This window comes from Mercenaria mercenaria, chromosome 9, assembly GCF_021730395.1.
Source record: "Mercenaria mercenaria strain notata chromosome 9, MADL_Memer_1, whole genome shotgun sequence".
Taxonomy (NCBI): domain Eukaryota; kingdom Metazoa; phylum Mollusca; class Bivalvia; order Venerida; family Veneridae; genus Mercenaria; species Mercenaria mercenaria.
Genome location: NC_069369.1, coordinates 18,694,537 through 18,710,998, shown reverse-complemented (window position 1 = coordinate 18,710,998; position 16,462 = coordinate 18,694,537). Strand labels below are relative to the sequence as shown.

Sequence of the window (16,462 nt, the reverse complement as noted above, 5' to 3'; positions counted from 1 at the left end):
GTGTGTTGGCACTGTATTATCATATTTACAGTACTGAACCAACGATTCCAAAAGATGATCACCTGGTTATGTTCCTTCCACTGTTCCATATATATGGACTTTATTTGTGTGGAATGTACAGCCATTTTGTAGGGGCAGCGCTTGTTATTATGAAGAAGTTTTCACCTGATGATTATCTGAGACTGATAGAAAAGTACAAGGTAAACTAATGAGAATAAGTACAAGTAAAGAACAGTCACTAGATTAAATTTCTTCTAATTTCCCCTTTCATTGACATTGTACTTCACGACTAATGCAGCAGAGAATACTCCTACATATCCTTACATTCTATGTTCTTTTGAGGGTTTCTTAACTGTTTTAGATCTTCGCCAGTATACGCTGTATTATTTTTCAGCCAAGCACCATACACACGGTACCACCTATAATGGTAATGTTTGCTAAGTATCCTAAAGTGTCAGAGTATGATTTATCCTCAGTGAAGGTTGCAATATGTGGTGCTGCCCCCCTTAGCAAGGAAATAGAAGATGTTGTGAAAACCAAGCTGAAACTACCCTGTATTAACCAAGGTAACTCTTGGTCTTAAAAGAAGTAGTATAGTCTATAGTGGAGAAAACTTGTAGCATTTTAAGTCTCCCTCATGTCCTCTTAACCTAGAAAAAATTGTTTGGTTTAACATCACACCGACACAAGTATAGGGCATACGGCGACTTTCCAGTTTTACATGAATAAGGAAGACCCCAAGTGCCCCTTTTTGCATTATTTCACTATAGACTGGCACCTAGGTAGAACCATCAACATTCGGTTAGCCAGCTGGATGGCTTCCTCACATGAAGAATTCACCGCCCCGAGTGAGGCTCGAACCCATATCGGTGAGGGACAAGTGAATCAAAGTCAGGGATCTTAACCACTCGGCCTGGGAGGCCCCCCTCCTGAGAAAAAATTGTACTGCATCCATGGTTAAATGACTGAAGACCAGTCTCAAAACCTTAGAATCTGATTGGCTGCTCCTGAGCTTAATATTGATGTTGTCCAATGACAAATCTGCTTTCAGCGGCTGCACTTCTTTGTTTTATTTCTTTGACCCAGTACTGATTTTCCACAAGATGTACAAGGAGATGCAATCCCGTCACAAGCTGTTACCTCTAGACCACTGCTGTCCTATATAATTAAAAAGGAATTGGTGCTGAACCTGTCATGAATTTTGTAAATTCATTAAAATTCCCTTTTGTAAGATTTCTCGGATGCAACAAAAACAGCTACTTTGTTTGGACTTTGTCATTGTATAGGAACTCTATAAATGTATAGTTACATTCATGAGTGTCCCAATAATTTTATTCCTTGACTTTTGGTGTTTTTCTTGTCTTTCAGGATATGGAATGACAGAAATTGGTGTAACACATTTAAATGGGAAGGGCACGTTTAAATATAAATCTGTGGGAAAACTTCTTCCTTTGGTAGAGATGAAGGTATTGTATTGCAAAAAAATCTCTAGCTTGAATATTCATTACTGTAACAGTCAATTTTTTCACACTAAAAATTATTTTGTTGGAATTTCAGTTGTGCTGATTTACGGTAAATGAAAAAATGGTTGTTACTATAAATCATAGCTTTTGGCTGAAAATATTTAAGACATAAATAAATCATTTTCAGAAATTAAATAGTTCGTTTCAAAGATCAAGTAGGAGCTAATAGATGTTATATTTACGCTTGAAGCCAATTAAATGTATGTATATGTTCAGATAGTGGATGTAGACACAGGCAAGACCTGTGATGCATATGAGGAAGGGGAAATTTGGATCAGAGGACCTCAGGTGTGCCTTGGCTATCTCAACGCACCAGAAGAAACTAAAACCTTCTTCACAGAAGATGGTTGGGCCAAAACTGGTACTCAGTTTTCATTTATATCTTTATAGAACATTTGTCAATGTCATTCTTTAAATGGAATAAAACATGCTCTAAGCCACTGTCAAGCGTTTTGTATAATAACCAGCAAAATATTTTAGGAAAAATTGGACATTTTTTTCTGGAATTATATTTCTGATAAGGTAGGCAAGAGTTCTCTGTGACAAATAAAAAGGTCCAAATAAAAAGGTCATGCAACATAATAGACATTATCCACTTCTGATTCATGTGAGAACATGACATATATTTCTGGAAACCCAATTTATGCTGGTACAAAACTCAATTTGTAGCTTAATTAGTGGCTTGACTGACTACAATATGTAAATGAAATACAATGGTACTGTACAAACAACAACTTAATGATTTGAACTATAGAAACATATGGAGTGCTGGTCATGAATTGCCAGTTACTAGTTGCTATTTGCCAGTTGCCAGTTGTCACTTGCTAGTTGCTACTTGCCAGTCCAATAAGGAAAAGGTGCTTATAAAATATTTAGTTTGGATAAATAACAGCAAATAAAAACTTGTGTTGATCGAAAATGACAGTATCTAAAAATATGTGACAAAAAAAGACAACATCTGTTCGTCCGTCTGTACGTAATTTAGGATAAAAGCTGTATTTCCGTACGCGTCAGTGTTTTTCATTAACTTCAAATAATTTAAGAATGAGATAACTTTTATAAATTAAATCTAAACATTGTCTAAACAGATATGTAATTTTTATACTTTTACCGCCGACATGGGGACCATCTCAAAATGTACCATTTTTCGTTAGGCATACCTCTTCACATATTAAATAGAGGGGTGGACCTTGTCAGAGGAGTCATATCCAACCTGATGTTCGATGTTTAGATTTAATTTATAAAATTTATTTCATTAAAAAATCTTTTGTTTGGAACATTCTACAATTATTTAGTTAATGAAAAACACGGACATTTTTTATACAGAAAAGTCCGGAAATGCAGCTTTTATTCTAAATTATGTACAGACAGACGAACAGATATTGTTTTGTTTGTCACAAACTTTCAGATATTGTTATTTTTTTATAAAACAAGTTTTTATTTGCAGTAATTTACCCAAAATAAATATATTATAAGCACTTTTCCTTATTGGACTGGCAAGTAGCAACTTCAATTTAAACTGCCGTAAGATCAATACTGATTACAATTTACAATTGGCAGGCGCTTGTCATGAGCAGTTGTTAGTTTAAAAGACATGTAATGTGCATGGGGATTCAAAGTTTATCTACAGGTCTAAGGTTAAAAGCAATATGCACCGGTCTACAAAGAGCATGAGTCAAGTCTACCGACAAAAACTGGTAGACATGGTTTTGACTGGACATTTATCGGGAGACTGTTCCATAGCCTGATGGTTCTTGGGAAGAAGGATGTATCATGGTAGTTGGTCTTAGAATGTGGGATTAAGTAATTCAGATTTCTAATATGGAGGAGATGATGGTAATCCACTGCTACAAGGTTGGTTCTTATTTCATAGAACATGATCTTGGAGGCATGGTTTCTATGTTGTTCAAGCGTTTTCCAGTTGAGAGTGTTGATCATGTCTATGACACTACTGGTGTTACTGTAGTCATTTATTACATAACGTACAACTGACCTTTGGACCATTTCTACTTTATTTATAAGGTATTTCTGCCAACGACACCTGACTATAGAACTATACTCTACCTGGGGACGGACGTAAGTTTTATATGCAGTTTCTTTGACCTGTGCATTATTAGTTTTAACAATCCTATTAACGAATTGGAGGGTATTATTGGCCTTGGAGGTGATATTGTTTATGTGGGGTGCCCAGTTGAGATCCTTACTTACAGTGACACCTAAGTATTTGGATGGTTCTGCTGATTTAAGTAGGGTATTGTGTAACCTGGAGGGGTAAAGGACAGGTTTTCTCTTCCTATGTATCCTTAGGATCTCACACTTATCAGGATTAAACTCCATGGCCAAATCCTGTTCCCATAACTCTAATAAATGCAAATCATGCTGTAAGCTTTCTGCTGAAGACGGAGATAAGATGGAAAGGTAAACGAGTGTCATCAGCGAATAGGCGGAACCTACATTTGACAATATCGGGATGGTCATTAATGTTTGCAAGAAAGAGGCGGGGCCTTGGACTGAACCCTGGGGAACCTCTGGAAGAACTGGTAACCTATCTGAAGACTTGCCTTCGACAAGAACTTGTTGTGACCTTTTACTTAAAAATGATTGGTTCCATAATGTGACCTTGCTATATATGCCTAAACGTTCGAGTTTGAGTAGCTTGTAGTGATCGGCCTTGTCGAAGGCTTTACTGAAATCCATGAAAATGACATCAGATTGCTGGCCTAGGTCTAGGGCATCAGCAGTTTCTTGTGTGAAACCTATGAGTTGAGTCTCGCAGCTGTGTTTTGACCTGAACCCATGCTGCTTTGGGCTGAGAATGTTGTAGGAGTCAAATTAGGACACGATATTAGAGACTAGGATATGTTCAAGGAGTTTTGATGCTATGCTATGTAAGTGAGATGGGACGATAATACAGAGTTTGAGATTTCAAACTTCGCCTTCCCCTTCAACGTCTCTCATATATATTTTGGGTAAAACGTCACCGATATGTGTGTATTTTATTTATATCACACGTTGCTGCTAAAGTTTTCCATATAATATCACGTAAGTCTAAGACTTCTCTTTATTACTATGCGAAATAAAAAGCTTAGTTTCAGGATTTCTGCTTAATAAGGTTTTTTGATTATCCATATATATAATTAGACTAAATTTGATGCGAAACACTATCAATAGGTATAAGGATAATGAAGTTTTGTATGGCTAATGATTTTATTTAAATACATTGAATTGAACCTGGAAGTATGAAGTTATCAACTGATTTTGAGAAACTTTGAGATTTTCTTCAAACTTTAACTTCTACGGCATATTTGTGTCCCCAGGCGGTATCGATTATACCAGATGGGCCTTTTTGTCGTATGAAGTGAAGTTTTGAACGTCCGAAGATGTGATATCACGAAAGTCGAAACTTCATTCTTTTTACATCTACTCTGTCAACATACTCGGCATCAAAGACTGAAATCTGGATCGAGGCACATGGCATGACAGTCATTTTACTTGAAAAATAAATAATTACGCGCGATTATCATTTGGTGGAACATTTTATTTTCACATCCAAATAAAATCAACCTGTTTCTGTCGGACACTTAATACGACAATTGCGTTTTAATTATAAACATAAAATGGTACTAGTAAGACAGAACATTCTTCTGAAGTATCAGACAATTTCAGATCTATGATATCATGATGAGAGACGTTTCCTGTTAGCCGTATGGGATAACTCCATTCTTTAAATGCACGGAACCAGAGCCTGGCAGAGGGACAGTGTGGGTTAATTCCCCCTTTGATTCTTACATTTTACAAAGAAAGTCGGTCTTGAAACTCGGTGAGAACCTACCCTACCCCTACCACCCTCCCCCCCCCACCCTCCCTGAAATGGGTGACCTCCTCTTTAATGTTGGTGTCCCTATAACCAAAATTTCTGGATCCACAGAGGCTGTACTTATAAAATAATATATTAAAATCATATTGTGCTGTCTGAGAGTTTGGCATTATACAGAGTCATACAGAGTGTCATTATCAAGTTGATATGATCATTATAGGTTATTAACTTTGTATGTGAATATATGCACGAGTTCTGCAGCGATAATACTGCGCGACTTTAGGAGTGCAATATTGTCCGCGAAAGAACGAGTGCATATATCCACATACAAAGTTGAAAACCTTTTTATTACATATCCGCTATCAAATGATTAATTTATATCTAAGTTATCGTTCTGTCACGGAAGACAGGAAAAAAATACGGAAAAAAAATCTCCGAAAACGCAATAAACAAATCAAACTGACGCGCATTAATATTTTTCGCGAAAATGACGTCAACTTGTTGTCGCAACGTGCGCGTGGACGCCATGAACGTTACGCGATTCTTTCCATTACAACGTTAAGAAAACATTCCACGTCCTATATTAGTCCAACTCATGACGTAATTATAACTTTCATTTCATTTCAGTCTGATAAATTACTACGTGCCATTATCTAATAGGTCAGATTAATCAAAGTGTAAAAGTAAACAAAATGTTGCATAAATTACAAATTTAACAAACACACAATAGCAATAAAAATCTAAAGAAACGAGATCCGCAATGGACACACCGTCAGGGGAGGTAACTAGAGTCACGGACTGGGACTAGTCCGATATGAAAGCGTTCAACGTCTTGATATGGAAAAATATTGCACGATCGCGGTCCATTGAAACCCAATGGAAAATAATTTTAGGTATGTAATAATCATTTTTAGTCTTAAGAAGACTACCCACAAAATAACAAACACCTATTGCAATGGCAAGATGTACACTTTATTGTGCGACAAGTGAGAGGGGAGACAACTCATAACAATTTCCAATATGTATATTTGAACAAACATGTATATTGATATCACAATATAAACAAATGCAATTTTATTTTATGCTAACTAATGAAATACTGTATTATATCAGTTAAATATTTTCATATCTCATCACTCACACTGTGAAAATATGAAATCTATATTTTCACACTGTGAGAGATATAGCTCCGCCCCCTCATTACATTGTGTATGAATTTTAAATTATTTGCTTAAAACAGGATGAAAACTTAGTCGCACTTTGTTCTTTATAGTATATTTCTCGATTCAAATTATTTTACTTAAAGAGAACTTCATACCGTTATGCAGCAAAAAATAAAACAAAATGGAACTTTATGTTGCATGCGTCTTTATAACGTCACAACACGTCTGACGTCATGTCTGTTTACGCGCGTCTGTTTCCCGCGCTGAGATTAAAACAGCTGCAAAATGCACATCTCAACGTAATTGAGCATAAAATAAAAAGAAAATTTGTTTGTTTTTCGTGAATATGGAATATATCTCACCTCGAAGTGAGAAAATTTTCACATTTTCACTTGCGCTACGCGCTCGTGAAAATATTTGAAATTTTCTCACTTCTCAGTGAGATATATTCCATATTCACTCAAAACAAACAAATATCCTCTATGTATTTGATGCAATTGGAGCAACACTAACGAGTTTTTACATTGTTTACATTGTTTTATCGTTTGTTTGTTTTTTTTTTTTTTGTTTTTTTTTTTTTTTGTTTTTTGTTGTTTTTTTTTTTTTTTTTTGGTAATCGCTCTAATATCCATGCGATGATTACATTAATTGAAATGTTGTTTTTTTTTTTTTTTTATTTAATTTCATTTTTTCATTTTTAAAACCTCTTGTAAAATTCCTGCCCTTTCGGACAATTGGTATCAAAATGAACGAAAAAAAAAACGATCATAATTATGGATAAATTGAATAGGCGGATTAAAAGAAGTCAGGTTCATTCTAATGTTTGAAATCTCAAGGAATTTAAATCGAACTTCAACTTGATACGTTAACTTCGCAAGAGACGTTGAAGGGGAAGGCGAAGGTTGAAATCTCAAACTCTCTAATTACTAGCCTTGGACTTATACCTTTTTTGTAGACAGGGAAGATAACCGCATGTCTCCAATTATCGGGGACATTGCCTGTGTCTAGTGACAATTGAAATATGTGCGTAAGCATGGGGGCAACCTCACTGTGCAGTTCCTTTAGTACCCTAGGGGAGATTTCGTCCGGACCTGATGCCTTATTTGGGTCGAGACCAGTTAACAGTTTATCAAAGCCCTGGACTGGGATATCTATTGGAATCATGGGTGGATGTAGGAGTTTGGATACTTCACTCTTTGCAAGTTGTTTAAGACTAAGGGGCTGGGGTTTAGAGAAGACAGACTCAAACTGTTTGTTAAATATATTGACCTTGGTAATTGGGTCAGAATGGATAATACCATTACTGAACAGAGGGGAGACAGCACTGTTTTCTGTTTCGTTATGTTTGATGAACGAATTTTTGTTTTCTTTCGACCTATGTTTGAGCTGTCGCTAAATATAACCGAGTCCAAATATGACCAATATGCATTCCTAATTTTACTTTGGATGACCGTCATGTGAGTTTTGAATGCCTTGCCATTTTCTGGGTTCTTGGAAGTTGACCTTTTGATCTTTTTATAAAGTTTGTCCCTTTTCCTAATAAGTTTGACAATTTCATGAGTAACCCAAGGGAGGTCTTGACGAGATTTGCTTGATCTGGACGGGATATACTTTGCACCTAACCTAATTATTTCTTCCTTGAAACTTTTCCAAGAGGTATTTAGATAAGTGTGCTTACACTGGAGACATTCCTCGGAGAACTGTTTTAAGTCCTTCTTGAAATTGGACCAGTCGACATATTTATATGACTTAGTGGGTCTTTTAACCTGGATTGGACGGCCTCTTTTTTGATTGAGTTCATGATGGACAATGTCATGATCAGAAGAACCTAAACTTGGGAGTTTCTGAATTTTGTGGACAACAGAGAGATTATTTGTGAGGTAGAGGTCAAGTATGTTTTATCTCGTTTGGGGAGTTTGACCATTTATTCTAGGTTGAAATTTGTGAGATTTTCGGAGAAAGACTCATACATATCTTTGAATTTACATGTTTGGATAGGTGACTGGGTTTCCCAATCCATATTGGGAAGTTTATAATCTCCGAAAATCCAAATGTGACTATTCTTAGGGATTTTGGATACTGATGTCCACAATTCAATTCATTTTCATGTGGCTTATAATATGATGAAACATATATGTCTTTTAGTCCAGTGATGGAGATCTTGGACCAAATTATATTGCAATCAGTTTTTAGGTTGGGCTAGTCTTGACTTAGTAACCTGTTGCTTACAGCAAGGAGGACACCTCCGCCTTTTGAGTATGACCTATCATCTCTGTAGACCGTGTGATTAAGACTGCTGGGGGAGATTTCATATGTTCTAGTTTCTGGTGTTAATCAAGTTTCATTCAGAAAAAATGACCTCAGCCTTGGTTTGGGCGATAACCTGGTGGAGTTCCCGGATCTTATTTCTGACTGATATGCAGTTGATATTGAGAACTGAGAGACGTTAATTGTTACCTAGTGGTTTTGGGCGTTTGCCTTTGGGCTTTCCTGCAGACTTGGTGGTTAAAGAGGCTTTAGGTGGGTTAATAGGGTTAGAATTGCATGGGTGTTTAGAAGGTATTGTGACAGGATCATATGCAGGTATATCATCGAGAGGGCTGAATGATGACGTATTACTCAGGGAAATGAGCGAGTCTGATAGATTGGTTGTGTAATTCAGATGTCACAACAGCGACACTGCCACGCAAAGCTAGAAGGCAGTTGGTCATACGTATCATTTCCTAGTCCTCGGCAGACCATGTGGAACCATTTACTACAGTTGTCACAAACTATTGCTTTACAAGTCTACGTGACTTTCTTTTTGCAAGTGCCACATGATCATTTAGAACCAAGGTTCTCAACATCCGATATGTGTAGCGAGCAAGCAATGGATAAATATCAAATTTCTGGTATCTCTAATTTGATACCTTTTTCTTGCCAGGGGCAGTGGTCCTGGAAAAGATTTCCTAACAGAGAGGAAGATTCAGAGATCCTTTTGCACAGCCTTGCTTTCATTCTGGACAGGGTCTATTGTAGAGTAGTAGTTGGTTCTGAAGACCAATTCTATAGATATTGATGGCAATAAACAGAAGAATACCTGTTATTTGGCTATATATTGTCCTTGGAAAATGTAAACAAACCGGACCGGAAGTAGGCAGACAAAATGGCGGACTATTTGAACAGTGTCCCAGTTCAGTTTTACATCACACAAAAACTGTTTTGGCGATGGTAAAATTTTGAATAAGGAGGTTAGTTAATGTTAAGAGGATAAATATTTATCACCTAGCAGTAGTCAGTGCTCAAACTTATTCTAAAATAAGTGAAATTGATTAAGAATTGACAGAGTCAAACGGAAGACGTGAACTGCACTGACGCAACTAGGAACTAGCAAGAGTGGCATCTAGCAGCTGGCAATAAAAGCAACTAGAAACTGGCATGTGGTGACCGGCATTCATAGAAACATATTTAAGAAGTTTTTTATGATGATTCGTAATTTATGAATAAAATACAAAAACAATCAAGCTAAATGTTATAAAGATGAGTTAGGAGACCAGTTTTATGATGAAACTTTGCCATTGATCAATTCAAATTTGAGCTCAGAATCACTCAGTCAGATGTTGGAGTTTGAGACTGGCCTCCAAGTGTATTATGCCTCCCACATGTAGTGGAGGAGACACTATTGATTAAGTGCTGTCAGACTGTCCGTCTGTATATCACAAAGTTGGTCTTCGCAACTCCTGCAACACCACTGGATGGAATTACACCAAACTTCACATGAGTGATCATAGCCAAACTTAGATGTGCATATCATTGGCGTTTTCTAGTTCAATGATTTTCAGTGGAGGTATGACCCTTGATTCATCAAATGTTGTGATGTTTTGCCAAATTTCTTGTCCTATTTGGGGATTATTTCCACCAAACCTACAGGAGTTATCAGTGCCAAGCCTAGTTGTACATTTCATCAGCATGTTCCAGTTTAGTGATTTGCAGCAGACTTATGGCCCTTGAGGTAATATTTTACCTTGTCTGGGCAAAGCTCCGATACATCCAAGAGGGATTACACCAAATTTCATAAAACTGATCAAGCTAAGTTGTGCATATCGCGGGCATGTTCTGGTTCAGTGTTTTTCAGCAAAGTTATAGCTCTTGATCCGCCATATTTTTTATGTTTTAGCCAATTCTAATGTATGAGCGGTAGGGATTTCCATCGAACTTTAAGGAATTGATCAGTGTCAAGTCTTATTATACATATTTTCGGCATGTTCTGGTTCAGTGATTTAGGTCCGGCTACTTTTCTCACACCGTTGTGCAGATTTTCACCCAACCTTACAAGAGTTATCAGTGCCAAGCTTTGTTATATATGTCATCAGCGTGTTCTCAGAGTTATGGCCCATAATTTGTCATATTTTGCAGTGTTTACACCACTTGCTGTACACAATTAGCTGAATTCACTAAATCCCTTGAGTGATTAGTGTGAAGCTTAGTTGTGCATATTTTTGTCATGTTCTGATTAAATAATTTTCAATAGAGTTTTGACCCTTGATTTTTTGTCAAATTCTTTGATCTGTGCCACCGAATTTCACAGGGGTAACCACTGCCAAGCCTAGTTGTGTATTGTTGAAATGTTTTTGTTCAGTGGTTTTCCCTGGAGTTTTAGCCCTTAATTTATGACATTTAGCTATTTATGCATGGTAAGTGATGGAAGACATAGGTTTTTCGTGAAAAACAATCTCTATTTATATCAGTGTTTATATCAGTGATTTTATCATGAACTTCAGGTGATATTGGCTGTGAGGATGAAGATGGTTATTTGTTCATTGTCGACAGACTAAAGGAATTGATCAAATATAAAGGTTTCCAAGTAGCACCAGCATCACTGGAAGATGTTTTGCTGCGTCATGATGCTGTTGCTGACACTGGTGTTGTCGGTTTACCGGACGAAGATGCTGGAGAGCTGCCAAGGGCTTATGTTGTGAGAAAAGCAGGAAAGGAAGTTACTGAAGAGGAACTTGTTGAATATGTCAATGGTATATTTAATTCATAGCCCTCCTCACAAGAGGTTCGAGTCTAGATCCGACCTAGTAGAAATCTTGAGCTTAGTTCATTAAGCTAACTGAATAGACTCATAAAACTGATCAAATAAGCATATCATAAAATATAGAATTTCATATCTGATGTTAAACGGAGTGATTACAGAATCGGTAAGGAGGTAAGCTAAACAGGTCTGGTTGATGGTTTGAACCTCACAGAGATCAGCACTGCCTTATCTCGACCATTTTTCACATGTAATTGTATTGTGAATAATTTGAATAAGTTTCAGTATATCTCAGTCAAACTTACTTATACCAGTACAAACACAACTTAATCATCTGGTACAGTTGAATACTGTTAGGTTGTGAAACGACGTTCTATAGAATATATCTGGACAAGTACCCATTAAAACATACTGGACAAGCTAATTGGCGAGTTTATCAGTAAATGGCTTTAATTGCATAGTTAATATTAAGAGATTTGAACAAAGTCATTGCATCATTCACTATGGAATATATTGCATCCAATACGGAAGCATATTGGACAGTAGCGTGGTACAAATTTGAACAGCTGATTAAAAGAGAAAAATGAATACAGATTAAACACCTGATTTTTTTTCTTTTCCTCTGTAGGTCTAGTGGCTCCACACATGAAACTCAGAGGAGGTGTAGAGTTTGTCACGGAAATACCAAGAACACCCTCTGGGAAAATATTACGTAAAACATTGAGAGAGAAAGCAAAAGCATATAGAGGACAGAAGCCAGCTTCATAAATCCGGAAATTGGATTATAAAATGTGTATTATACTTGGAATTACAGGACATTTAGACTTTATCACATGAAGTCATGATCAGCATTCTGAATGTAAACACTAAAATTGAAGAAACCTGTGTCTTAGAAAGGTATTGTAAAAGATGTTTAATAATCAAAACCTAGTATGAAAATTATAGTACGGAACAAAAATACTTAATACTTCTATATGTATGACTAGTATTTTAGTAATCAGGTTTTATACAGATGAGATTACAGTAAGTGAGTTGAATGGTAGTTGTTTTAATTTTCATACAAGTTTATTATGCCCTCACACATTTATGTGGGGAGCATATAGCGTTGCTGCTGTTCGTACAAGTCCGTACGCTCGTATGTCCGCGCGTCAGTCCATCTGTCCATCACACTTCTTATCCGAAATATAACTCAGAAATTATTGAAGATTCCAAATTGTAACTTTACACAATGTTCGAGGAAGAGCAGTGACAAGGAACCATAACTCTAGGTGGTCACATTTTTGAATTATCTTCCTTTTTTGAAAAACTTGTCCAGGATATAACTCAAATACTATGAAAGGTATTGACTTGATACTTTATATATTGATAGAGATCAGTGAGAGGGAATACAGTGTCAAGGAACCATAACTCTAGGTGGTCCCATTTTTGAGTTATTTTCCTTGTTTTGAAAACCTTGTCAAAGGCATAACTCGAATACTATGTTAGGTATTGGCTTGATACTTTATATATTGTCAGAGCTCAATGAGAAGGAGTGTAATGACAAGGAACCATAACTTTGGGTGGTACAATCTTTGAATTATCTCCCTTTTTAGCTAAAAGCTTTTGTGATCGCATTTTGTCCGTCGTCCGTCCGTTAACAATTTCTTGTGAACACGATAGAGACCACATTTTGCAATCAATTTAATCAAACTTGCACACAACTTTTATTGGCATAATATCTTAGTGCTTTTCAAAAACTAGCCAGATTCCATCATAGGTTCCAGAGTTATGGCCCTTAAAGAACCAAAATTTGATATTTTGGCTTGTTAACATGAAAGAGACCACATTTTGCAATGGATTTTAATAAAACTAACTTACACACAACTTGTATTGGCATAATATCTCGGTTCTGTTCGAAAACTGGCCAGATCCCTTCATGTGTTCCAGAGTTATGGACCCTACAAAGGGCCAAAATTTGCTATTTTGGCTTTTGGAATAATATAGATACTTCATTTATGGTTTGATTTGATATAAACTTGCACAATATCTTTAGCAACAATATATCTTATCCAATTATAGGTTCTGGAGTTAATGCCCCTGATTGACTCGTGAAAGAGCCAAAATTAGTTAATTTTTACCTTGTGAACGCAGTAGAAGTGAAATTTTACATCCAATTTTAACAAAACTTACACACAACTTAAGTCACAATAAGATCTCGGTTCCTTGCAATAACCGGCTAGATTCCATCATGGGTTCTAGAGTTACTGCCCCTGAATGGGGCAAAATTTTCTATTTTTGCCCTTTCAGTCATATAGAGGTTTCATTTATGCTTTGATTTGATACAAGCTTGCACAGAATGTTTATCTTGATGATCTCTAGGCCCATTTCGAAACTGATTCATGTGGGGTAAAAAACTAGGTCACAAGGTCAATTCAAAGGAAAAGCTTGTTAACACTCTTGCGGCCACATTTATGTCCATATCTTCATGAAACTTGGTCAAAATGTTATCTTGATGATTCCTAGGCCAGGTTTGAAACTGGGTTTTATGGGGTCAAAACCTAGGTCACCCGCTCAATTCAAAGGTAAAGCTTGTTAATACTCTATGGGCAATATTAATGACTCTGTTTTCATGCAACTTGGTAAGAATGTTTATCTTGATGATTCCCATGCCAAGTTTGAAACTGGGTCATGTGGGGTCAAAAACTAGGTCTCCACTCGAATCAAAGAAAACGTTATTAACACTGTAGAGGCCACATTTATGACCCTGTCTTCATGAAACTTGGTCAGAATGTTTATCTTGACGATGTAAAGGTCAAGTTTAACTGGTGAGCGATATAGGGTCATCGTGACCCTCTTGTTTGAAAACTTTGTCAAGGGTATAACTTTAATACTTTGTAAGGCATTGACTTTATATTTGACATATTGATAGAAATCAGTGACATGGAGTGCATTTACATGGAATCATCTCTAGGTGGTCCCATGTTTAGCTCACCAGGGCACAAAGTGCTCAAGGTGAGCTATTACGACCGGTCATTGTCCGGCGTCTGTCGTGCGCTGTCCGTCAACATTTGCCTTGTTAACACTCAAGAGGCCACATTTGTGATCCAGTCTTTATGAAACTTAGTCAAAATGTTTGTATAGATGATCTCTAGGTCAAGATTGAAATTGGGTCATGTAGAGTCAAAAACTAGGTCAGTAGGCCTGATCAAAGGAAAATCTTGTTAACACTCTGTGAGTCCACAGTTTAAGTTTAAACTCATAAAAAATAGTAAAAATATTTGTCTTGATGACCTCTAGGTCAAATTTGAATCTGGGTCATGTTGGATCAAAAACTAGGTCAACCGGTCAAATTAAAAGAAAAGCTTGTTAAGACTCTAGAGGCCACAGTTGTAACCCAATCTTTATGAAACTTAGTCAGAATGTTTGTATGGATGATCTCTAGCTCAAGTTTGAAAATGTGTCATGTGGGATCTTAAACTATGTCAGCAGGCCAGATCAACTCTGTTGGACGATATAGGGCCATCATGGCCCTCTTGTATTTAAAAACATATGTCTTTTCTTGCTCAGTTTCACACCCTCGTTACAGAAGCTATAGTTATTTCTAATCATTTTATTTGGGAACAATTTTCTGAAGCATAAAATGCATCCCTGTTAAATAATAAAAGACTGATTGTGTTTACTTTGTTCAATTTGTTTTCTGTCGTTCTTAGAGCAAAAGAAAAATATGTTGGAAACAAGGAAGTAAAGTAGTAAGAAATTACTAATTGGCAAAATTTAAACTTGTCATAGAATATATAAGGCAAGAAATTCAAACTGACGTAAACAATAAATGCAGACAAATTTAAGGAATTGAGTTTTGATATTAATACTAATTTAAAAGCAGATTGTAAGCTATGTAGAAGGGCTAAAAATAGCTATAAATGCATTAAGATCGATTACTATCGTTTTAAGCGTCCCAGTGGTGTTTTGATATTAGTTTAGTTTATACTAATTCATTAAAGATAGGTTTTCACCACATTGCTGATGGAATCCGTCGCCACAAGAGTACGAGGAAAGGAAATGAAGCCAATATTCCTTTAAATGCTGAGTGCCAAGGAAATGAACCACTGGACCATCTAACCGCGGCCTTTTGAATTTGAAATTGACGCTCTACCAGTCTGTTGTTGCTTATTTGTTATACTTAGTTTATGTGTATAGGTCTACATGTAATGTTTGTTTTGCTTTAAAGTAGTTTTATACCTTTTACCAGAAATGGAAGCCTCCGTGGCCGAGTGGTTAACGTCGCTGACTTTAATTCACTGGCCCCTCATCGATGTTGGTTCGAGCCTCACTTGGGGCGTTGAATTCTTCAATGCGAGGAAGCCATCCAGTTCGCTTACGGAAGGTTGGTGGTTCTACCCAGATGCCCTTTCGTGATGAAAAAAAAATGCACGGAGGGGCAACTGGGGTCTTCCTCCACCATCAAAGCTGGAAAGTTGCCATTTGACCTATAATTGTGTCGATGCGGCGTTAAACCCAACAAAATAAATTTATAAATATACCAGAAATATCTTATAAAATACCAGTTAATAATTTCAAACAAAAGCGTGCAAAGACCGACCATAGCAGTGAGTAGATGGATTTTTGGATATAAAGCAGGACACTGCAACGACATGAGCCACGCCATGAGAAAACCAACATAGTGGCTTTGCGACCAGCATGGATCCAGACCAGCATCCATGCTGTTCGCTTTCAAAGACTATTGCCATTAGAGAAACTGTTAGCGAACAGCATGGATCCTGACCAGACTGCGCGGATGCGCAGGCTGGTCTGGATCCATACTGGTCGCAAAGCCACTATGTTGATTTTCTCATGGCGCGGCTCACATACTGACATACTGATAGCTGACATACAATTATGTAAAACCATCGTGAAAATGACTAAAAGCAGAGAGCTTCAAGTACTAAATAGATAAGTGATATTT

The 16,462-nt window shown here is 36.8% G+C and overlaps 1 protein-coding gene across 1 annotated transcript in view; it reads left to right on the top strand.

The window, feature by feature from the left end:
• The window catches only part of LOC123546613 (uncharacterized), a 28,031-nt gene extending 13,282 nt beyond the window's left edge, over nt 1-14,749 (top strand). The window contains exons 5-10 of the mRNA XM_045333042.2: nt 32-200; nt 395-566; nt 1,369-1,466; nt 1,740-1,884; nt 11,264-11,512; nt 12,149-14,749. Coding sequence (XP_045188977.2) covers nt 32-200; nt 395-566; nt 1,369-1,466; nt 1,740-1,884; nt 11,264-11,512; nt 12,149-12,288 — 973 coding nt within the window. The 3' untranslated portion in view covers nt 12,289-14,749. The remainder of the gene's footprint in view (nt 1-31; nt 201-394; nt 567-1,368; nt 1,467-1,739; nt 1,885-11,263; nt 11,513-12,148) is intronic.
• Nucleotides 14,750-16,462: the final 1,713 nt, after the last annotated feature.